General features: G+C 34.5%; 1 protein-coding gene across 1 annotated transcript; it reads left to right on the top strand.

The window, feature by feature from the left end:
* The first annotated feature begins 24,737 nt into the window (after window positions 1-24,737).
* LOC113305834 lies at window positions 24,738-25,826 on the top strand. The gene is made up of 3 exons (XM_026554831.1): window positions 24,738-25,211; window positions 25,263-25,447; window positions 25,583-25,826. Exons 1-3 carry the CDS (start codon window positions 24,738-24,740, stop codon window positions 25,824-25,826), a joined length of 903 nt encoding a protein of 300 aa, XP_026410616.1.
* Window positions 25,827-26,722: the final 896 nt, after the last annotated feature.

The raw sequence follows: 26,722 nt of genomic DNA, 5'->3' as shown, positions 1-26,722 counted from the left end.
ATCAGTCTCGGCTAGTGTTACGAAGTAAGGTCCAAAGGAAGTTTTGGTTTTAGACCATTTACTTATCCTAGGATCAATTTCTATTTCATCTTCCTCTAAAGGTAAAGTCTGACTGGTTGAAGGGACATCTAGGGGATCAACGCCTCTTTTACGAGAGTCAAATTTTAATGGAAAAATATTTTCAAAAAACACAACCTCAATAGATTCCATAATAGTATTCACACCAATTTCAGAAATTTCAGGACTCACAACCTTAAATCTATATGCAATAGTGTGCTTAGGATACCCTATGAAGACACAGTCAACAGTTTTGGGTCATATCTTGGTTTTTTTAGGTTTAGGGATAGAAACCTTAGCCAAACACCCCCACACTTTGAAGTATGCAAAATAAGGTTGTCTACCTCTCCACAGTTCATATGGTGTTTTATCTGATCTTTTAAAGAATACTCTATTCAGGATATAGCAGGATGAGAGGAAAGCTCCCCCCACAAGTTCGAAGGTAATCCTGAACTAATTAACATGGCATTCATCATATCCTTAAGGATATGGTTCTTATGTTCAGCTACTCCATTAGACCGAGGTGAATAAGGAGGGGTAATCTCGTGTATTATGCCATGTTCTATACAGAAATTTCCTATATGAGTTATGTACTCACCACCACGATAAGACCTAATGGTTTTAATGGTAGTATTCAATTGGTTTTCAACTTCTAGTTTATACCTCTTAAAGGATTCTAAGGCATCATCCTTACCTCTAAGCAAATATAAATGACAATACCTCGTACAGTCGTCTATAAAAGTAACAAACCATTTCTTACCAACTCTAGTTTGAACGGATTTCAAGTCAACTAGGTCTGAGTGAATTAATTCAAAGGGTTTAGAATTTCTATGAGCATTTTTTTTTAAAAGGTTTTTCTAGCATATTTTGATTCTACGCAAATTTCACATTTGTGTTCTTTTTCCAAACTAAATTTGGGTATGCAAGCTACATTAGCTAGTTTATGCATTGACTTATAATTTAATCTAAGTCTACCATGCAAAACATTCAAACACACACAAAATATTAAAAATATTCACTTCATCAATTTTCCTTTAAGCTTATATAAACCCTAAGTCATATAACCGATGCCTGAAAAATCATTTCCCTTAGTTACGACAAGTTTTTTACTGATTTATGTAATATCTTAAATCTTTTACCATCTTCAGTGGAACAAGATACAAGATTCTATCTTGCATATGCCCGGAACATGAAAATTCATTCAATGTGAGAATGTTATTGATATGAGCTTCTGCTCGACCTTTCCCTTTTATGCAACCTCTGTCGCAAATGAGTTACTCATATAGAGTTTCTCAACTTCCCTTATTTTCAGATAAGAGGTGAACAGGTGTTTGTTTTAACAAACATGCTTAGTGGCTCCAGAGTCTACTCCAGTATCTCACGTAGGTTATCATGCCACTAAACTCGTTCTAGTTTGTTTCAACTAAATTAGCATTAACTTTCTGCTTATTAAGGTTTTATGTTGTCTACACATTAATGCCATTTGACCAGGAATTTTACAAACATAACAAACACCCTTAATTAAAGTATTGCTAGATTTAGGTCTGTGAAACATACCTTTGTTACAAGAGTTATGCAAAGTGTTGAATTTGATGTTCTCACATTTTCCATCTTTGGAAGATTTATTTTCAGCCACATGCGCCTATTAGCCATGTCCCATGTAGATGAAACCTTTATTCACAAACCACAATTCCGAATCAGAAAATAAAATATGAATTTAGCATCTAGATTTACAAACTTCGTTTGAACCACCATTTCAAAAAAAAAACTCATGGTTACCCCATAAAACTAATATTGTCAACAACAAATTTCTGTTCGTCAGAATATTTCAAGAACATTTCTCTGTTTCGTAAAATATCGAAAAAATACTTTTACAACTTCAAAAATTCTGAAATTTTACGTGGATAACTATCCAGATGTCTACTACATTTTTCTAAAATGGTTTATCAAAAATCTTTCTAGGTTAAGAGATAAACTCGAAACTCTACAGCTGACCAAAAAATTCTTTTTTTGCTTTTTCGCTCCACAAATAACATCCATGATTGTTGGGTGCAATAATTAAATACAAGGAACAATCAAATAAACAAAAATTATTGATACTTATCTCCTTTATAATGGAAGTGATCGGTTTGACAAAACGGATGAGCTCCCCAGAAAATTTTTCTGACCCATCAACATCGCTCTTACCCATTGTTACAGATAGAAAAGAATATTGTGTTAAGATTGTTGAAACTGTAACAATAAAACACTCAAAGAAAGATGTTATAAGTAAAATTTCTGGAAGGTAAATAAACATTCAAATGGACAGCAAACAGAGGACAGAGTCACGTGTTCAACACGCTGTCCTTAACATAATAGTTGACCGGTACGCCTCAAGAATGAGTGATGCCTATACCCTGTGGTCAAGTTGTATCCAGGATAAAACTTCCCGTTGCAAGTATTGTTAGCACTACAATACTTTCCCACTCATACGAACTCAATTACAAAGCACAGAAGAAAATAAAAAGACCACACAGAGGGAGAGAGACGAAAACAAGAGGATAATAGCTATTCTGGACACAAATGAAAATGAAAGTTTCGAATTATTTTTAAAGGAAAACAGAGAGGGTGAAATCAATGCACATTAATGTGCGAATCAATATTGCATGCGAAATAATGCTGCCATGATGTCGACATAATTCTGTCATCAACATTCAAAAAACGCAAAGAAAATGTCGACATCCATGCAAATAAATCCGTTAAGAAAAATGTTTTTGGTAAGAGAATAAATTCAACCGGGTCACACGCCCCCCATATTTAAGACAAATTTTATTTTGATTTTCAAAATGATTAGAAAATAAATCAAAAGAAATTTTTCCAAAAAGGAAAGTCTTGGTTGACCAAAGTCCATGGCGCAAGCACGAGCTCGAGCCCTAAGCCCAAGCCCAAGCCCTTAGTGGAAACAAAAATATTTGGCCCCACCCGTTCCACCCACATTGTTTTACTAAGTATCCATAAAGGAATAGCTATATAGTGGAACTCCTCCTTAGTTATGCCCAATGTGGGACTAAAAGACCTATTTCATTCACTCATAGAAAATGAGTAAGAGCTCTTAGAGACCCAAAGTCCTAAGTTCCATTCCCACTAAGACCATAAAATCAAAACATTAAAAACTCATTTTCTCCAACAATCCCCCACATGAGTGAAATACTGATACAAATCAGAAAACGGAAAGCGAGAAATACCACTTAGGCAAGAGGTGTCCATGAGGTCTTGAATCTTTGCTTAGTGAGAAATTGCCGGAACTACTTGATGGACAGTGAACGCGATGTCTTGAACTTCCATCCTTTGGTGTAATCCGCGATAATAACCACGCGTGATATCTCTCTAGGTGTTGTCATGTTCGTGTCGTTGTGTCCTTTTTGGCCATGGACAAATCCCGTTTCTCAGAATACTCTAGAGAATCAGCTCTATTCTCATAGGAAGAGACCCACTTACACATTCATATAGGTGAGTTCCATCAAGAGTGTTTACTGCTACACCCCACTTCAATATTAAATTGGAACTATGGAACTCATTAAGACTTAGTTAAAAGTCATCCTTTACATGCAGTCACACTATCACGTCTACACCATAGGGAAGGGACAGAGAATGAAATTATTTGATAGTGTTTACCTTGACCCACCATAAATTAGTTGTCTCATTCAAAACCTTGATTTTGGGATCTCCAGTCAATAAGGTTGAGTATCCTTCATGGCAAATTTATTTAATGAGCTTAAGACCCATCCCGTTTGATGCATAATTAACTATCTCTTTGGACAAACCTTTCGTCAAAGGGTCTGCGATATTCCCTTTGGACATAATCCAATCAATGGAAATAACACCAATTGAGATTAGTTATTCTTAGCTTTAGATATTACAGCTTGGCTAACACAAAGTATAGATATAGCTGGCACAGGCCTATGCCAGAGAGGAATGTCTTCTAAAAAGAATCTTAGGTACTCGGCCCCATCTCGTGCTTTATCTAACGTAATACTCTCAAATTCCATAGTGAATTTGAGCAAAACATGTCTGTTTGGAAATCTTCCAAAAATAGACCCTCAAACTAGAGTGAAAATATATACACTCATAGACTTAGACTCCTCTGAATCAGATATCCAGTTTGCATCACAAAATACCTCAAGGACGACAATATACCTTTCATAAACCAAACTAAAGGTAATAGAGTAATATAGGTACCATATTACTCTACTAAGTGTATCCCAATGCGTTTGCTCTGGATTACAGGTTATATCTACCTAACTTACTCACAATATAGGCAATGTCTGGACTCTTATAGTTCATTAAATTCATCAGACAACCTATAACTCTTGAGTATTCAATTTAAGATACTCCTTACCCTTATTTATTGTGAGTCTATAAGAAGAATCGTACGAAGTACAAGCATGATTACAATCATACTGATTGAATCTCTTAACCACAAATTCAACATAATGAGAACGACTAACACTATAAATAATAGATTATCTTGTAATCCTCATCCCTAAGATTACATCAACATGGACTAAGTCTTTCAAGTCAACGTTCTAATTCAACGCATGTTTTTAGTGGAATTAATCACATCTATGTTTGTATCAAGTATAAGCATATCAGCAACATACATACAATCACACAAGCATCCTCAACAAGTTACTTGTAAATATACTTATTGCATTCATTAACTTAAATCCACTACTCATTATCATATGATCAAATTTTCATATCAATGTTTTTTTAAAAAAAAAAAAAACCATACAAAAATTTGTTCAACTTACAAACTTTGTCTTCATAACCTTGCACTAGAAAGTCCTCAGGCTAGTCTATGTAAATTTCTTTATCTAATTCACGTTTCTAAAAAAAATTTCTTAACATCCATCTGATGTATCTCTAAGTTTTTTATGACAGCAATAGCAATTAACATCTCAACGGAAGTAATTCTCGTCACATGTGAATACAAATCAAGGAAATTTACACCTTCTTTCAGTTTATAGCCTTTAGCTACCAACCTAGCCTTATTTTTTTTTCATAGTTCCATCTACCTTAAGTTTCCTCTGAAAGACTCATTTACATCCTATGGTCTTACTCCCTGGAGGTAAACTAGCAAGCTCCCAAGTCTGGTTCAGATGGACTGAGTCCATTTCACTAAATGAGGCTTCTTAACAGAATGGGGTTTCAGTAAATGTTCTGGATTCTTTACGAGTTTTGAGGATTAGTCTCGGCTAGTGTTACGAAGTAAGGTCCAAAGGAAGTTTTGGTTTTAGCCCCTTTACTTCTCCTAGGATCAATTTATATTTCATCTTTCTCTAAAGGTAAAGTATGACTGGTTGAAGGGACATCTATGGGATCAACATCTCTTTTACGAGATTCAAATTTTAATGGAAAAATATTTTCAAAAAACACAGCATCCCTAGATTCCATTAATAGTATTCACACCAATTTCAGAAATTTCAGAACTCACAACCTTAAATCTATATGCAGTAGTATGCTCAGGATACCCTAGGAAGACACAGTCAACAGTTTTGGGTTATATCTTGGTTTTTTTAGGTTTAGGGATGGAAATCTTAGCCTAACACCCACACACTTTGAAGTATGCAAAATAAGGTTGTCTACCTTTCCACAGTTCATATGGAGTTTTATCTGATCTTTTAAAGGATACTCTATTCAGGATATAGCAGGATGAGAGGATAGCTTCCCCCCACAAGTTCGAAGGTAATCCTGAACTAATAACATGGCATTCATCATATTATTAAGGGTACGGTTCTTACGTTCAGCTACTCCATTAGACCGAGGTGAATAAGGAGGGGTAATCTCGTGTATTATGCCATGTTCTACAAAGGAATCTCCTATATGAGTTATGTACTCACCACCAAGGTCAGACCTAATGGTTTTAATGGTAGTATTCAATTGGTTTTCAACTTCTAGTTTATACCTCTTAAAGGCTTCTAAGGCATCATCCTTACCTATAAGCAAATATAAATGACAATACCTCGTACAGTCGTCTATAAAAGTGACAAACCATTTCTTACCACCTCTAGTTTGAACGGATTTCAAGTCAACTAGGTCTGAGTGAATTAATTCAAAGGGTTTAGAATTTCTATGAACATTTTTGCTAAAAAGGTTTTTCTAGCATATTTTGATTCTACGCAAATTTCACATTTGTGTTCTTTTTCCAAACTAAATTTAGGTATGCAGCCTACATTAGCTAGTTTATGCATTGACTTATAATTTAATCTAAGTCTAACATGCAAAACATTCAAACACACACAAAATATTAAAAATGTTCACTTCATCAATTTTTTTAATCTTATATAAACCCTAAGTCATATAACCGATGCCTGAAAAATCATTTCCCTTAGTTACGGCAAGTTTTTTACTGATTCATGTAATATCTTAAATCTTTTACCATCTTCAGTAGAACAAGATACAATATTTTAGCTTGCATATGCCCGGAACATGAAAATTCATTCAATGTGAGAATGTTATTTATATGAGCTTCTGCTCGACCTTTCCCTTTCATGCAATCTCTGTCGCAAATGAGTTACTCATATAGAGTTTCTCCACATCCCTTATTTTCAGATAAGAGGGGAACAGGTATTCGTTTTAACAAACATGCTTAGTGGCTCCAGAGTCCACTCCAGTCTCTCACATAGGTTATCATGCCACTAAACTCGTTCTAGTTTGTTTCAACTAAATTAGCATTAACTTTCTGATTATTAAGGTTTTATGTTGTCTACACATTAATGCCATTTGACCAGGAATTTTACAAACATAACAGACACCCTTAATTAAAGTAATTCTAGATTTAGGTCTGTGAAACATACCTTTGTTACAAGAGCTATGCAAAGTGTTGAATTTGATGTTCTCACATTTGCCATCTTTGGAAGATTTATTTTCAGCCACATGCGCCTATTAGCCATGTCCCTTGTAGATGGAACCTTTATTCACAAACCACAATTCCGAATCAGAAAATAAAATATGAATTTTGAAGATAGCATCTAGATTTACAAACTTCGTTTGAACCACCATTTCAAAAATAAAAAACTCATGGTTACCCCATAAAAACTAATATTGTCAACAACAAATTTCTGTTCGTCATAATTTTTCAGGAACATTTCTCAGTTTTGTAAAATATCGAAAAAATACTTTTACAACTTCAAAAATTCATGCCAAAAGGGTTTATAAAAATTCTTTTTAGGTTAAGAGATAAACTCGAAACTCTACAGCTGACCCAAATTTTTTTTTTTTTTTGCTTTTTCACTCCACAAATAACATCCATGATTGTTGGGTGCAATAATTAAATACAAGGAACAATCAAATAAACAAAAATTATTGATACTTATCTCATTTATAATGGAGGTGATCGGTTTGACAAGACGGATGAGCTCCCCAGAAAATTTTTCTAACCCATCAACATCGTTCTTACCCAATGTTACAGATAGAAAATACTATTGTGTTAAGATTGTTGCAACTGTAACAATAAAACATTCAAAGAAAGATGTTAGAAGTAAAATTTCTGGAAGGTAAATAAACACTCAAATGGACAGCAAACAGAGGACAAAGTCACGTGTTCAACACGCTGTCCTTAACACAATAGTTGACCGGTATGCCTCAAGAATGAGTGATGCCTATACCTTGTGGTCAAGTTGTATCCAGGATAAAACTGCCCGCTGCAAGTATTGTTAGCACTACAATACTTTCCCACTCATACGAACTCAACAGCAAAGCTCGGAAGAAAACAAAAAGACCACATAGAGGGAGAGAGACTAAAAGAAGAGGATAGTAGCTCTTCTGGACACAAATGAATATGAAAGTTTCGAATTCTTTTTATAGGAAAACAGAGAGGGTGAAATCAATGCACATTAATGTGCGAATCAATACTGCATGTGAAATAATGCTGCCATGATGTCGACATAATTCTGTCATCAACATTCAAAAAACGGTAAGAAAATGTCGACATCCATGCAAATAAATCCGTTAAGAAAAATGTTTTTGGTAAGAGAATAAATTCATACGGGTCACACGCCCCCATATTTAAGACAAAATTTATTTTTATTTTCAAAATGATTAGGAAATAAATCAAAAGAAATTTTTCCAAAAAGGAAAGTCTTGGTTGACCAAAGTCCATGGCGCAAGCATGAGCTTGAGCCCTAAGCCCAAGCCCTTAGTGGAAACAAAAATATTTAGCCCCACCCGTTCCACTCACATTGTTTTACTAACTATCCATAAAGGAATAGCTATATAGTGGAACTCCTCTTTAGTTATGCCCAATGTGGGACTAAAGTACCTATTTCATTCACTAATAGAAAATGAGTAAGAGCTCTTAGAGCGTCCACAGTGGTGCGAGTATAACCAAAGACCAAAGACTAAAAAAAAAACCAAATTTGGATTTAGTCTGTCGTGTGACGCAGTGAGGAAAGAGTATATTTGGTCGCGCGTTGATAAAGCTTACGCCTGGAATCAGGCGTTGATAAAGATAACGCCTGACATGGGACTTTTGTAACGATTCCGCCCGACATATTCAAAAAAAAAAAAAAAAAAATTGGGCGTTGATAAAGTTAACGCCCCAAGCAAAGTTTTGAAAACTTTGTGAGTAAAGATCATGACTATATCAACGCCCCAAGAGAGGCGTTAACATTATGTACACCCCTGCACCAGGCGTTAACTTTACGTACGCCCCATCCAGGCGGACATTATACCAACGCCCCTGCACCAGGCGTTAACTTTACGAACGCGCGGCTACAAACGGACATTATAAGAATGTCCGTCGGGTAGGCGGACATTATATAAACGCCCGACTATATTTGGGTTTGGTCTTGATCGCCGACCAAATTTGGTATGGGTTTTACTCTTTGATCAAATTTTGATCGATGGTCCGTCCCACTACGCCAGCCCACTCGACTAAAAATTTGGGTTTAGTCTTCCACTGCAGTTGCTCTTAGAGACCCAAAGGTCCTAAATTCAATTCCTACCAAGACCATAAAATCAAAACATTAAAAATTCTTTTTCTCCAACAACAATTACGTGCGTGTTTAAATCCTCAACGAATTTCATGCCTACAGTTTTGTAGGGGAAAAATAAAATAAAGATCTCCGTAGCGTCTACCATCCCCAAAAGTGGCCTAGAAATGTATAGCCATTGTTAGTATAACTGTAATAGGTTAGTATAACTCTATAGTAGGCATAAGATAGAAAAAGATAAAATGCAAAGAAGAGTTTCCTGGAAAAGCTTAGACAATCTCAATTATTGATGTTGTGAATCTTATACCCGCACTTACATCACACAATTCAAGAACATTTCTTCGTAGTAATTTCCCTTCAAACTAACCGTAATTCTGTAGGAAAGAACATTTCTTCATAACCTAAATTTGTCTTTATGTACGCCAATATCATACTACAGAATATATAAAAATGTAGGAAAGAATTTAATTGAATTGTCAAACAGCTCAAATTAATGCTTCAAAGAAAAAAAAACACCTCAAATTTGAGAATAACATCTATCCAATTTGATGCTGAAACGTCATGCTGAAGATGCAAAATACCACTTGCTATTTCACTTGTAGGATTTATTGTACAGACATCAAGTTCCTAAACTATTCCTTAGCCACCTGATTAATTTTAATTACCTGTAAAAGGCCATTAATTAATTTTGTAAACATCCTCGAGCTCTTTCGTATTCTTCACCTGATACTTCTTATTTGGTACTCTTCTGCAAATTTCACCCGTGAACTCATAATAAGCAAACAGAGTTTACGATACTTAAGTACCTTCAAGTTACCCACCCGATCAGTCACTGCTTTTTCATCGATTTGAAGCACATCGAAAAGTTACGACGTGAATGGACCTTCTGTATTGGTCTGTAAAGTTTATGTTTCAGCTATTTAGATTAATAATGATATGATAAAAAGAAGAAAATAGGATATACCCAACGTAGATAGCTATTGCACCTCGGAAAAGTAGTCAGTAGGGAAACTCTAAAGAGCAAACTATACTTAAAAAGATCAATTTGATTTCATACTTTGGCGAATTCATCAATCTCATATGTTATGATTTCTTTTGCAAATATATGTTTTAAAACAAAATTAATTTTCATTTATTATTTTTGTTAAATTTGTTTTTAGTAATCTTAATGATCTTTATAAAAGAAATTTATTTCTGTTATTAATCCTTTGACCGTTTTATTTAGAGGAAGTTAATGGTATTAATTGTGATAATAAAGTGTCATTAACTATTGAATTTCTTTAGTACAAAAAATCAGATTTTGGTAGGAAAATGTAGAGAGAATTTTTCTTTAATTGTTTTGGAGTTTTAAAGAAAAATAAGATTTTTGAGAGAAAGAAAACTAGTGTGTCATCATCATTTGTTTTCTACAAGTTTGATTTTGAGCAAGAATAGAAGTGTACAAGTATCACATACTCTCAATGTGCAAGAGTGATTGTGAAAGATATTTAGTCTGCTGTTTTATCCTGGGGACGACGCGACATGGAAGAACTGCTTGCACAATCTTGGGCAGAGCCGTGAAACGTCTTAAGGAGAGCGACCTGGTCGTGACTCAGCCATAATATTTTTTTATTTGTTTGGTTTATGATTGTTTTGCAGGCTATTTTCAGCAATTGTTCCAACAATTTTAAGACGGTTTATTCTGCCATGGATATCAAAAGAAAACGATTGCTAAAATGCGATAAGTATCTCTGTTTTAATTTGTTTTATAGAATTATATGAATGGTATAATTTTTATTTAACAATTTAATATGATGCTTGGAAATTTTAGGTTACTAGATACCTAAAGTTAAATTTTATTTGTGATTTTGATGGATTCGGGTTGTAATATGGATAATATTTTTCATCATGAATACCTAACATAGAAAAATGTTATTGATGATAAAAATGTTTTTTTAACATGATGTAGACTTTTATTTTTATCTCATACAAGAAAATGAATTGGGCCTAGAAATTTTAACCAAATATACTAGAAATCATGAGGATCATCAATGTCAAATTTCAGAATTTTTGGAGCCCGAAAAATATTTTTAAAATATTTTAGAAAACTGCATAACGCATCTGAAAAATTCTGATGGGCAGAAATTTAGTTATGATTGAATTCATTTTTCCCAATCTTTGTGTAGATAATTCTAATTCGTGTAACATGAAAAATATAATATAGATCAGGAATTTATCTTGAAATCCCATTTTGAAATTTTCCATTTGAATTTTTATTTTGAGAGATGTGGTGATTTCAAAATCGTTGTTTGTCTAAAAATTATGAGATGTGATGCTTGAGTTTAGAGATTAGAGATGTAAGAACTTAGAATAAAAATCATGTTTAATTTTATTACTTTACTTTTGTTTTGGGAATGAAAGTATAAGATCACTATTGGAAATCAAACTAGTGCGCGACAAATGTTTGATAATATGCTTAGTAGAAAGTTATAATCTATGACGTTATAACTATAAAACTTTACTTTGTTTGATACTTGGAGTTATAATTTTCATTTGATTCTTAAGTACTTACATAAGTGCATACCTTACTTATTCTGGGTTACAAATGCTCACATTTAAATGATTATGACAGGTGATAATTTCACTTACTTGAGCAAATTTTTGTTTCCCAATGAAAACAAAAATTGCGAGTAAATACTAGAGATTAATCGACGTATGGAGCAATGGTTTGCTGATTTCTTTGTTGGTGTGGAAAGAGTGGACGTTGGTTTATGACCAGTTGAAATTTCAAACCAAATGAGGTATGTTTGATGAACAATTTGTAGCTATTGTAGTGATCAAATAGTTGCATTCTACATTGAAAATGAATTGATTCTTCAATGTTAGAATGAGTTGTACGGAAACTAGATATTGAGAATTATTGTTTATGACAATAAATGAGTGACTCATACAAGTTTGGAACTTATGAGATAGAATTTGATACCAAACCAAAACCGAAAGAATGAGAAACCTAGTCAAAACAAATATGAATACCAAATCTCACCAAGAAATGAACATAATTTTAATTATGAAGTTATTTGTTACGCTTGATTAGACCAAGTTTTACGACACGGCATTGCAAGAATATCAAATATAATTAACAATGCTTTTCAAGCTAAGTTAATGTGAATTGTGGATACAGTGAGAGGTTGGTATATATTGGTGTTTTACACCATGTTTGTTTTGATAGGTTATGGTTCAAAAGTTGAACGCAATTGTTTGAAAGAAAGTGGTGTTGAGTTATACTCACATCTCTAGGATTCTTGGTATTGGTATGGTATGAAAAGTTTGCTTCCGGTAGAACTATCTTGTTAAAGATGTTCATACCATCAAAATGAGAAACAATCTAGTTTCCGCCTATCTTGTTTTTAACAAGATTGAGATTAAATTTTTTGTTGAACTTGATCATTGCACTACTACAATAAATATGTTATCAATGGAATGTTTATTGTATTATTTATATGATATGATTGAAGTTTTGGAGTACTTGAAATGTGTGATTTTATCTTGCTTCTATGAAAATTTTTGAGTTAGTGAGCATGTTGTGTTTTCCTCTAAAATTTCTAAGAATTTTTTAAGTGACTTGTATCAAATTTTACTCAAGTCTTCAAAGCATGTAAACTCCCAATCTTACTAGTTTACAAAAGCATCGGATGAAATAAAATGTTTGAGAATTTTATAAGATATTTTTGGTGTTTCACGAAGCCTAACTTGGTGACTAAAATTGATATTTTGAGTAATGAATAATGAAATGATGTATTCATGAAAAATGTTTGTTTGATCGTCCTCTATATTGTGCCAAAAGGACTTTGAAATTGGATAATTACTTTATTAATAATGAGCAAGAACACATAATGCGTCAAATATGAATTTACATAAATTATTTGCGCTTAAAAAAATTATTTCTAATTTTTGTATGAATGAGGAAACTTTCTAGTTTTTGAATTGGCATTAAACACCGAAATATGACGATTAACGAAGTCTATAAATTTTTTTGAATGAATGTGGCTAGAAATGCAATTTGCATCAGTAACTTCTCAATTTTATATTTTGGTGTTCATTTGAAGTTTCTTTTGGTCGAGAAATAGTGGGGGATCTCTACCCTATGTATGTTTGAATGCTAAACTTAGATTAAAGAGCTAGCAAGAAATGGAGATCACAAGATCATTAAGAATTGATATGTAAGTCGTAAGACTAAAACAAACTTTAGTCATAATTATTATCTTGTTTGAGATACTTAGCTCCTCATAATTTTAATCTTTGGAAAAAGGTTTTAAGAACTAAATTTTTTAGTTTGAAAAATAAAGAAAGGGTAATGAAAAATATATGGAATGTATAAAAGATGAGAACCTATGTAGACCAAGCATGAAAAATACATAGAATGGATATAAGTTAGATAAGTCATCATCATATATATTCTGAAACAAACTTTGAAACAATTGAATGAGACAAAATTAATTTTTTGATTAGTTTGAATAATTTCAGAATTTTTGAAAATGAAATGCATAACGCTCGTTGTTGTATATGCATAAGTGATTTGTGGAATTTAAATTCTAACTTATATGATATTAATGAAAATGAGAACATGTTTAGTTTACTATTTGACATGAAAGACTTGAGGGAAGATAGTGTATATGCTTGAATTGAATTTGTTCTTTTCTTGAATATATTTAATACAATGGAAAGAAATAGAAATATATATAGTCTAACTGTAAACTAGTTTTCACTCATTTGATTTAGTGCCAATTTTTTTGAGATTGTGTATGATTGCACTAGAAATGAGTATGGTAGCATGGCATTGCTTCTTGCTACGTGATAGACTATATGTATATTACTTTGTAGTGGGGGTTACATATATGCAGATTTACTAATAATCCATGTATGGATAATTAGTAAAACATTGAGAAGGTTATGAGGTGTCTGAAAAGAACCTTAAACCTAGAAATACACTATCTAAAAATGTTTGCCGCAATCCTGTAAGGATATTATTGAGATGTCCTCTCAAATGAATCCTCTAAGGATATTATTGCGATGCTGATTGAGATGTCCTCTCAAATGAATCCTGTAAGGGGTGGAATGATTCAATCCTCTACTAGATAGAGGAAGAACAGACATATTAATCCAATGCGATAGTACCGTGGCTATCGCAAGAGTTGAGAACCGTTAATTCCAACGGTAGAGTCGACATATAAGGTGATAGAAAGCATTTTTTATGCTATGAGAGTGGATTATATCTGGTCTGAAAAGAGTTACCGTTGATCCTTTGACGAAAGGATTAATAAGAAGGTGTGGATACATTTTATGGGATGATGTTGATGCCCATTGAGAATTGAGTCATTTGTGATGGATACCCACCTAGAAATAGGTTCAAAGGGATTAACGATTCACAAATGATATGGACATAGTTGTTCGTGATTGATACCCAACCTATAACTCAAGATTCCAGAAGTAGGCTCAAAAGGTAATCCCTACCTATGAATGGAAATCCCAAAATATAGGTTCAAATGGGACTAAGTCACGGATAATATGTAGACACTGAATCATGCTTTTGAGAATTCATCCCACGCATGATATCCTGAAGCGAGTTAAGGTTGAGATTTTGTTTCTAAAACTCTTAATGATGTCTATATCTCTATTTAGAGTGGGGTACTTAGCTACAGGAGCACTCTTGATAGACTCACCTATATGAATGTGAAAGTGTGGCCGCTTTCTATGAGAATATGAGCAGTTCTCTAGATCATTCATTAAACCGGGATTCAAGCACAGGCCGTAATGTGCTGGCTTTAGGCTTTACACTAGTATAGTTTTGTGTGTGTTAGACAATCTTCTTATCTCCTAGAGTTCAAAGACTTACGTTCACTATGTGGTTAGATTTTTTTAAAGCCTAACACTATGTAAAGATTCAAAATCGAAAGATACCTTTACTTATGCACATCACTATATAGATCTTGCTCAATGTTTTGAAAATATAAGTGGGGGATTGTTGAAAATATATGTTTTAAAAAAAAAAAATTCATTTGTTATTTTTGTTAAATTTGTTTTTAGTAATCTTAATGATCTTCATAAAAGAAATTTACTTCTGTTATTAATTCTTTGACCGTTTTATTTAGAGGAAGTTGATGGTATTAATTGTGATAATAAAGTGTCATTAACTATTGAATTTCTTTAGTACAAAAAATCAGATTTTGGTAGGAAAATGTAGAGAGAATTTTTCTTTCATTGTTTTGGAGTTTTAAAGAAAAATAAGATTTTTGAGAGAAAGAAAACTAGTGTGTGATCATCACTTGTTTTCTACAAGTTTGATTTTGAGAAAGAATAGAAGTGTACAAGTATCACATACTTTCAATGTGCAAGAGTGATTGTGAAAGATATTTACTCGGCTATTTTATCCCGGGGACGACACGACATGGAAGAACTGCTTGCACAATCTTGGCAGAGCTGCGAAACGTCTTAAAGAGAGCGACCTGATCATGACTCAGACATGATATTTTTTATTTGTTTGGTTTATGATTGTTTTACAGGCTATTTTCAGCAATTGTTCCAACAATTTCATACTTCAAATTCAAATGCACCATACTTATATTTGTTTTTTCACTATTCAGATGCAACATTGCAAATAATTTGTTTTGGGGAAAAATCATAAATATATTATGCAACGCTTGTTGCCAATTAAAAAAAAAAATCACCCTTTCTCGTCGGTTTTTATCCATCATCACCTATTCACCTTTACACCAAATAAAATTAAAGAAACAACATCCAAAGCCAAAAAGGAGTTAGAAAGAAATAATGGAACTCATCCGTATCTGAATGGCTACTATGGTTTTGATACGAATTCTTTCCGGCAATTAAAAAAAAAAGAATTTTATAGAGTAGTTATTCTTACCCTGGATATCTAAAGTCTTGTGTCTTTTTCCGCCTTTAACAGAAGAAGTATACCAACTCATCACCTGTAAGCTGTTTAATAGAGATACAGAATAAACATCAAACATAGTACACCAAATAAATTAAAGAAACAAAATCCAAACATCAAAAGGAGTTAGAAAGAAATAATGGAAACAAACCGAGCACAATCAATAGACTTTTAAGGTTTCTTAGGGTAAAGATTTAAGAATGCCATTGCAATCACGACACTGGACCTTGATCCAAAATTATGAGCACACAAAAGAGATGAAAACCTATGTTGGAGGCGAGATGAATCGGCTTCTAAATGGTAAGATCTATTGCTCATTGTAGACACTAAGTTCCAATATCCAACAATTGGTTTAGTCTGTAAAGTTCATTGTTTAGAACAGGAAGCAGGATATACTCCTAATGAATATAGTCATTGCACCCACGAAAACATATACAAACTATACAAAGCAACGGAAAACATACAAACCTTTTGTGCAAGGCACTGTTGCCAATGGATCTTTTTGTTTCACCCTTTCTAATCTTCTTTGCTGGATCATAGAAGAATTTTTTTCTTTGTAAATATTATTGTGCTGAAGTCTGATAGATCTTCATGCGACATAAAAGGATATTGGGACATAGAATGTTCTAGAGTTTTAAGTATAGTATGTCTTGTATCCTAAGCTAAGTATACGTACACGGCAAGTCTTCTTAGAGTCTGTATATATATATATATATATATATATATTCTTGTTGTACGCCTGAGTGTATTGAATATCGTTAATAAAAACAACTCTTCTAAACCTTCTCCTGTTATTCTCTTAACCTAAATATACTTAAACTCGACTTGGTATCATCCTTGTTCGATTCTCCATGGATTCCGCATCTACTCAAGATTCAGCTATTACGATTATCCTTAACTCTTCTCAATCTATGATGGCTTCATCACTTTTCCCTCAACCCCATCATATTATTACTGTTAAGCTTGATGACACAAACTACACTCTCTGGCGTGCACAGTTCTTACCATATCTCCAAGGTTATGAACTTGATGGTTTTGTCAATGGTGAAAAACCCTATCCCTCTGCAACTCTTCCAAACACTACAAACCTTAACCCTTATTTTGTCTCCTGGAAGAAACAAGACCGTATCCTGCTTGGTTGGATTTTCTCATCTTTAACCCCTGCTGTATTGAGGCTTGTTCATCGTCTTACGACTTCTCGTGAAGTTTGGACTTCTCTTGAATCCCTGTTTTCCTATAAATCTGCTGCTCATGTTCATCATCTCCAATGTGAGCTTCATGCCTTGCAGAAAGGATCCCTCTCTATGAGATCCAATATTGATCGTGCTCGAGACATAGTTGATAGCCTCACTGCTGCTGACACTACAGTTACCACTACAGAATTACGCCATTGTATTCTTGCAGGCTTGGATTCGTCATATGACCCCATTGTTACCTCCCTGACCACATCAATGGAAGCTATGACCATTGAGGACTTTATTACTTATCTCCTCACTTTTGAATTACGTCTGGAACAACAACATAAGTCTTTGTCGTCTCAACCTTTTTCTAACGTCGCTTCCTCTGCAAGGTTTTCAGCTTCAAACCCTAGTTCTCAACATCGACAGCAACCTAGTGGTGGTGCTAGTGGTGGTACTCGTCCTCCCTGCCAACTGTGTGAAAAACCAGGACATCCTGCTCATCTTTGATGGAAGCGGTTTGACCGGAATTTCCGACCTCAGCCACCTCGTCGTCAAAAATATTCACCTGCTTCGTCTCCCTCAGCACCTCGTGCATGCATAGCTCAGGCACCAACAACGACATCACCTTCTGTGGCTCCTTGGGTTCCAGATAGTGGTGCAACAGACCATATCACTAATGACTTATCTCGTTTGTATATGTCCTCAGAGTACAATGGTCCTGATCAAGTGAAACTGGGTAATGGCACTTCTATTCTAATATCTCATGTTGGTTCTTCGATTCTAGGCACTCCGGATCGTAAGTTGCATCTCAAAAATCTGATTTATACTCCTCAAATTTCACACAACTTGTTATCAGTATCTCGTCTTATAACTGATAATAAAATTTTATTTGAGTTTCACCCTGATTTCTGTCTTGTGAAGGATCGATGTACTAGGAAGGTTCTACTACGCGCTACAAGAAAGGAGGTCTCTATGAACTTGATGCATCTTCAATTTCTCCAATGACCTGTGTTGGTGAACGTACCAGTCTCCATAATTGGCATTCTAGATTAGGTCATCCCATGATGCGTACTGTGCTTCATGTTATTTCTAAGTTTTCCCTTCCAGTTTCTAGTAATATTATAACTTTTTGCTCTTCTTGTCATGAGCATAGAAGTCACAAGTTTCCTTTTTCTTCTAGTACAACTCATTATTTGAATCCCTTAGATTTGATTGTTTCTGATATCTGGGGTCCTTCTCATGTTTTGTCTAATGAGGGATATCACTACTACATTATTTTTATTGATGCGCATAGTCGCTTTACTTGGATGTTTCCTATATCTCACAAATCAGAAGTTTATTCCATGTTTCTTATGTTCCAAAAACATGTTGAGAATCTTTTTAATCGCAAAATTAAAATCTTTCAATCTGATAATGCTGCTGAGTATCGTAAACTTACTCCTTATCTTCAACAACATGGTATCTTTCATCATTTTTCATGTCCTCATACGTCTGAACAGAATGGTCTATTTGAAAGACGTCATCGTCATATTCGTGAAACTGGTCTTACTTTGTTATCAATGGCTTCTGTTCCTATGTCTTACTGGTATGATGCATTTTTTACAACATGTTACTTAATGAATCGTGTTCCATCTTCTGCTCTTGACAAAACATCTCCTTATGAAGCTCTGTTTGGGACATCTCCTGATTACAATGCATTACGTGTTTTTGGATGCTTGTGTTATCCTCATCTTCGTCCATATCGGTCTCATAAGATGAAACCATCATCTTCTCCTTGTGTTTTCATAGGATATAGTCCTTCACATAAAGGATATAAATGTCTTCATATCCCCACTGGTCGTATTTATGTTAGCTGTCATGTTGTGTTCAATGAGATTATCTTTCCTTTTTCTGCGTCGTCAACATTCTCTCCGTCATCTAATGATCAGGTATTATCTTCTTCACTGAATATACTTCCCATATCTAATGTGGCATATCCACCTGGTAATATTGTTCCACATCAACTGTCTTCGACTGATATACATGGGTCTTCGCCAACTATTGTATCTCAAGTATCACCAGAAAAGGTCTCGGATTCAGTACAAACTGTTGCTACTTCTTCAGCGGATATAACTACGGTTTCCAGTGTTTCCTTACCAACGGATTCTACTCCGACTGATCCAGGTACACTATCAACGTCGCCACCTGTTTCTTCTGGTCATCCAATGATTACTCTCGCCAAGGATGGAATTTATAAACCCAATTCTAAGTATGCACTTGTAGCTGATTTTGAGCCTACCTGTTATTCCCAAGCTCAAACTGATCCAAAATGGCGTCAAGCAACGGATGATGAATATAATGCATTGATTCAAAACGGTACGTGGATTTAGTACCTTATCACTCTTCCATGAATATTATTGGGTGAAAGTAGGTTTTTCGTATTAAACGAAAACCAGATGGCACTATTGAACGTCGCAAAGCTCGATTAGTAGATAAAGGATACAATCAACAAGAAGGTATTGATTCTGGAGAAACCTTTAGTCCGGTTGTTGAACCTTGTACTATTCGTATTATACTTACCTTGGCACTTTCACATAATTGGTCGATTAATCAATTTGATGTTCAAAATGCTTTTCTCCATGGTAATCTTGAAGAGGAAGTTTATATGAAACAACCCCCAGGGTACATTGATCCTAATTTTCCTACTCATGTCTGCAAGCTTCAATGCTCTCTTTATGGTTTGAAACAAACTCCACTTGTGTGGTATCACAGACTCAGTACATTCTTATTGCATAATGGTTTTACTACTTCCAAATGTGACTCGTCTTTATTTATTAGACGTGATGACACTGGTATTATCTTATTACTGGTATATGTTGACGATATTATTCTTACCGGCTCCAGTATCATAGGAATTGATGCAATATGTACTTTTTTAAGAACTAAGTTTGCTATTAAGGATCTTGGTCCACTCTCCTATTTTCTGGGTATTGAAGCTACACGTACTTCTTCAGGTTTATTTATTACACAAAGACGATATGTTCATGATTCCTTATTCGAGCAAAAATGGATGGTGCAAAACCAATTCAAACTCCACTAAGTACAACTGGAGATATGTCGTCTGATCGTAGAACCTTACTCATTGATGCTACAGAATATCGCAGTATTGTTGGTACTTTACAATATCTAACGTTTACTCGTCTTGATTTAGCCTATGCTGTTAACAAGGTTTGTCAGTTCATGCATAATCCAACTGAACATCATTGGGAGTTGGTTAAATGTATATTACGTTATTTAAAACAGACCTCTACGTTTGGGATACTTCTTAAACCAGCAAAAGATATACAATTATCATTTACTACTTATACAGATTCTGATTGGGCGGGTTCGTTAGATGATCGTCGCTCTACAAGTGGTTATTGTATTTTCTTGGGTGGTGATCTTATTTCCTGGAGTGCTCGTAAGCAAAAGACTGTATCTCGTTCAAGTACTGAAGTTGAATATCGAGGTCTTTCTATTGCTACTGCTGAGATTATGTGGATTCAATCTATTCTTTCAAAATTACAAGTATCTACTAAAACTCCTTCTGTCTTATGGTGTGATAATCTTGGAGCAACTTATCTTACTGTTAATCCTATTTTTCATGCTCGAACAAAACATATAGAAATAGATTATCATTTTGTTCGTGATCAGGTTTCTTCTAAACAATTGGATGTTCGATTTATTTCCTCTAAGGATCAACTAGCAGATATCTTCACTAAACCTTTGTCTAAAGATCGGTTTAATCTTCTGCGATTCAAGCTGACGGTTCAAGATGATCCGTTGCGCTTGAGGGAGGGTATTGGGACATAGAATTTTTTAGAGTTTTAAGTATAGTATGTCTTGTATCCTAAGCTAAGTATACGTACACTACAAGTCTTCTTAGAGTCTGTATATATATATGTACTCTTGTTGTACGCCTAAGTGTATTGAATATCGTTAATAAAAACAACTCTTCTAAACCCTCTCCTGTTATTCTCTTAACCTAAATATACCTAAACTCGACTAAGGACATTGAGTAACAGAGATTAGTTTGTTTTTGACTGGTTACACTGTTTGAATTCTTTATCATAGTTTTTATCGTAGTTTTGATGGTGTTATATTAGAGCCTTTATATACATTTTTAGGTTTCCCTTTTCATATAGATTCAGTTGTCTAACACACGTTTTTTAATTCCAAATTTGGACGTAGTGAATTGTCACGTAAGGAAGGAATGATCTAGGATCGGTAATTGCATGGTCAATTCCTTTTCGGGATCGAACTCCTGATTTCAACCGATTTTCTTTTTTTGTGTGTCAACGATTTCCTTTTTTACAGAAATTCCTTTTTAAGAGTTTTACGTTTTAAGAATTTCACGTCATTTATTTATTTATTTTAGTTTTTTTTTTTGCAACGGTTTGGACGTGAGTTTTGTCCATCCTTACTAAAGTATAGTTAAATATAGGTGTAAACACGGTGTAACTAAATAATTCAAGTTTAAATTCTAAGATAAGTATTGTCCACCTTTTTTTTTCAACACCGTTACTAACGGATAGTTACGCATTTGACGTATCCAAATTATAACCAAATTTTAATTATTACAACCAATAGGGTTATTCCAAGTGTCCTCACCATAGCTTCTGCATTAGAAAAGGCCTTTCTAGACCAATAGGAAGCGAAGGTTTCATCACCGTTTAATGTGAGAGCTTTATTTGTCAAGGGCTTTAAGGGGGAAGATTATGCTTAGCTAGGATTCAGTCCAATAACAATAATAAAAAGACCAATTTAGTTCCAATTGTTTAAGCACGCCGTATCTTATAGTATACATCATGCTTACATCATATTGTATAACCCCTATAAAATAATAGTGTTGCCACCGGTAAAATTTATCAAATTTATCGTGATATTAAATAATTGTATAAATTAATAATTATCAAATTATATATTAATCAGTTTATCAAAATATTGTTCAATTCTAAAAAAAAAAAATCAACAAAATGAACCAATACACCTTATTTCATTGCAATGGATGATATCGTATCAAAGAATCCAAGTGAAGCGTTAGATAATAAAGAAACTAGAGAATTGCGAAATTCAATCAATTGATTGAATTATCGCAGTGGAATAGATGTTGAGATTCTTTTAAACTGCCCTCAAAGGGATATTATTTCATATTTGTTGATTGACGAAAAACAATTGAGAGGGTTATGGGAAAATACAAAAGTTATGATGTGGAAGTCGAAGATGAAAGTGTAGTTACAGAGCCACATTCCCATAAAGAAGCTATTAAAGCTGCAAGATATTGAATACGTTTTTATTGCATCAGGAAACGATAACACCAAAAACTCTTCTAGCGTTAAGAAAAATCCAAGATGAAATTCAATGTGACACCAATTTTAAGAAAAACCAAGTCACAGTTGGATCATTCTTTACCAAATTAGCATAAATGTAAAACTAAATTTATATGAATTGGAGAGTTATTAATTTATATAATCGGGTTTATGCAAAAGACGCTGGTTTCTTAACAAATAAGATGAAAGCAATAACAAATCGGGAGATGGAGAGAGAAGGAGCGGAAAGTACGCTCTACCTTGAGAGGAAAATTTTCAAAATTTTCATGGTTTTCAATGGAATCAGGCTAGAAGAAAGGAAAAAAGGGAATTTGGTGCTTGGATTCAATTTTCTGCGGATATAGCATGCTGGTTGGTTGAAGTTTTGGAGGAAGCTACGACTTCTGCATGTGAGAAGTTACGATAGCCAAGGAGAGAAGGTGATCTTCATTTCTTTGTGAAGTGAAGGAAAATGAAGCAGGGAGGTATATGAGGATATTAAGAGTCAGAAGAGGTGATGATGAAAGGTTTTATGCTCTATGCGTTCCTTAGGGTATTGACTGTTATATTGGACTGTACTTTGTAAAGAGATTCACAAGGTGGTAAGGGAGAATAATCTGATAAGGAAATCTTCGCAGTTCGTTCAAGATCTGACTTTGAGGTGGCTCTGCCAGTTAAATCTGGTCAAAGGAGATCATATTTAGGACTTTTTCGTGTGGATGGCTTTGTTCGTTGGCAAAGAGGGGCAAGGGAGATAAGAATCCGTTTTGCAGTGGGATTTGTTCATAAATTTGGAGATCATTGATGAGCAAACAACGAGGATTGAAGTGGCTAAGTAATACTGACTCGATCTTTGGAAACCGAGAAAAATTATTGTGGATAGTTCTGTTGTCTATATTTCTCAGTTTAAGAGGAGACCACTCGTAGTTTTAAACCAGACAACATTATTCCGCTTCAAGCTATGATAAAGTATGGGAAATGGTTAAAAACCCAGGACATTCTACATTCAAGTCCATTGGAGATTCGCTAGATGGACTGATTGAGGTAGAAACTAGCTCATTACAGGGGAAAAAGTCAAGATTTTTCAGGATTAGGGTCAAAGGAGACTTCTCAATTATTCCTACGATTCTCACGGTAGAAGATGGGGACCAAAAGTGGGCGGTTTCAATTTTGACCCTAAAAACATGCCGTCTTTGGAGGAATATAATAGATTGATAATCGATTTGAGAACAAGCAAGTTTCAAATTCGAAATTATCTCTTCGCGTTAATTCATGAGCTAAATCAGTTAGACTCTCTGAATTGGTCTCAACTGAGTCCGTTAGAGGAAATCGGGTGGTTAACTCCGCGTTTGGAATGACTAACAGGTCAGACAGAATCATGACCAACTCGATCACTCATGGTGTCTCTATAACAGTTAAGGTTGATCAGGAGGTTGATCAAAACCTTATTGTGCCTTGTGGTTTTCTTGCCGGTGAGCGCAATGTTAATCACGAGCAGGAGGTGGATAAATATGCTTTTGAGAATAATGGAAGGGGAGTCTCATTTTTTCAGAATAGAATTATCACCTCTACTGTTAATAAATTTCATGTTTTAGAGGAGAGTGGATGTGAAGGTGTTGTTTCCACTTCATCTAGATTGGAATTAATTTACAGTTTATTGGCAGCTGAATCCATGGGATTACAAAAGAAGATTGGAAATGGTGATGAGGTTCCAACTCTCTATGTGAACCAAATGGATGCAGCTAGTCAGGGACTTCTTATTGCTGGAGGAGGTGGATTGATGATGATGTTCCTACTACCTCCGCTGTCAAGATTGTAAATGAAAGGGTTAATCCCTCAGAATGTCCTGACGAGCTGCAGATGGTTTTACATACAAGTGAGCAGCTGAAAACTATTGTTGATCCTTCACTGCATGAATCATTTCCCCTTCAATTGACCCCTGAGGTGAATCTATTCAAGGTGGTGGAAGACCAAATAGTGATAAATTTGAGAGATCTTCAAGGTTCTAATATTGATTCCAATGAAGTAATTTTCTCAACATCGAAACTTGTTTTTGAGTTGTGCAGTAGATTTGGCGGAGTTGCTACTAAGGATGAACAACAAGCTAAATAAGTTATTGAGGAAATTCTTTTCAAGTACAGACACAGGTAAAAAGCGGTTACTGAAGGTAAGAATATTCAAGACAGTTGTGACACTTTCAACTCTAATGACTCTAATGCAGTGGAGAATGAATTGGAAGAAGTGAATTCAAGGGAGATAGCGGTATGTGATGGGAACTAGGATTATTAACTGGAAAATTATAGGTCTAAATGCTTATGATAAGAAAGTTGTAGTGAGGGATTTGATATCACTTCACAGGTGCTTTATTTGTACCATTCAGGAAACTAAAATAGCGGCAACGTATTCGTGGTTTGTAAGGCAACTTTGGTATGACTCTGACTTGGGATTTGAAGTTCTTCCTTATCAAGGTAGTGCTGGTAATAGTGGTGGACTTCTCACTATTTGGGATAATTCTTATTTGGAGATGTTGGATAAAAGAATGGGTGTTAATTCTATCTCTTGCTTATTTAGATACAGAAATAATGTTTTTAAATTTATTCCGACTAATGCATACTCTCCATGTGATTTCAACTTGAGGGAAACATTTCGGGCGGATGTGGCAGAGATTAGGAATTGGTTAAATGAACCTCGGTGTTTTGTAGGTGACTTAAACTCAGTTAGAAGTGATGCCGAGAGGAACAAGGTTGGAGCTGATGTGAGGAATATGAACTTTCTTAACAAATTCATTGTGTAGAAGGAAATGATAGATTTAACCTTACATGGTGGAGCTTTTACATGGAGAAACAAACATGATGATCCATTATTATGCAGGTTGGACAGATTTCTTGTTTGCACTGCTTTTGATGCAAAGTTCAGTAATGCAACACAAACAACTTTGGTGAGAACTATCTCCGATCACAATGCTCTTCTTTTGGAGACGTATCCTAGTATTATGAATAATTCAAGTTTCAAGATTGAGAACCATTAGTATGAGCATCCATATTTTATTAAATTGGTAGATATTTGGTGGAATTCTACGGTTTTTGTTGGTACTCCTGGATATGTTATTTTTAGGAAACTGCATAATCTGAAATTCTTCATCAAAAGTTGGAGTAGACTCACTTTTGGAAATGTAAGGAAAGAGGAGGAGGACCTAGTCGAAAAGATTAAAACTTTAAATATTGCAGAAGAGAGTGCAGCTTTAAATCCAAGTCAGATTGAAGAAAGAGCAAGTTTGATGCTCAAGTTGAATAGTGTTAAAGTTACAAGAGCAAGAATGGCTTACAAAAGGGCTAAGGTTAAGGGTTTTAAAGAATGAGATAAAAACACCCAGTAATTTCACAAGATAGCAAATGGCAGGAGGAGAAGGAGTCGTATAACCAAATTGGAGGTTGATGGCGTGGATGTTTTTAACAATGAGGTAATAAAAGAGGAAATACAAAATTATTACTCTAATCTCATTACAGCTAACACTACAGTTGTTAGAGCACTGCTCGGTCGAACTCGCAAGCGTTGCTATCTCAGGCTTATTTGTCAATATTAGTGATCAAAACTATAAGTCTTGATTTCTAGTCTACTTATAGATGTCTCGGACTAGGATAGATTGTGTAGTTGAGCATTATACTTCACAGAGTTCATCATTTGAAGACGAAGAACTACTAAGGAGAGCTTGTGGAACTTCATCAACAAAAGGTATGTGGAGATTGAAACTCATCTATCACTTGGAAAGTCTATTTCTACTCTATCTCCTATATTGAGACATAAGTGGTAGTATTATATACTTTTCAACTATGCACATTTGATATTTCGAGCTGAGTTTAACTCGCTTACATATTTCTCGAAATATGTGCTGGTAAGATTTCGCTTCGACCAAGTACTCCATCTTATATTCTTGACGAAAGTCAAAACATGATCATGTGAAAATTGCCGAGTAACATCTTACATGGTTTGTGTGATACAATCATTTGATGTAGACTTGGAATGTTTCGTAATGATTATTTCAATAACTTAAAAATTGCTTTGATGTTAATAGTATGTGAAAACGGCTATTGTCATCCTCTAAGAAAGTTTTAATGATTGAAATAAGAGTTTAGAACACTTAACCATTATTGGATTATGACATGTTGTGCATTCTTGCATGTATGTAATCCATGTCCGGGAACAATAGTATGCATACCCGTATGCGTACCTGTTGGTTTGAGAAGTCTGGGAACC

The sequence above is a fragment of the Papaver somniferum genome, chromosome 8 (assembly GCF_003573695.1).
Source record: "Papaver somniferum cultivar HN1 chromosome 8, ASM357369v1, whole genome shotgun sequence".
Classification (NCBI taxonomy): domain Eukaryota; kingdom Viridiplantae; phylum Streptophyta; class Magnoliopsida; order Ranunculales; family Papaveraceae; genus Papaver; species Papaver somniferum.
The sequence above is the reverse complement of the archived record's forward strand: the minus strand, read 5'-3'. Positions and strand labels throughout refer to the sequence as shown.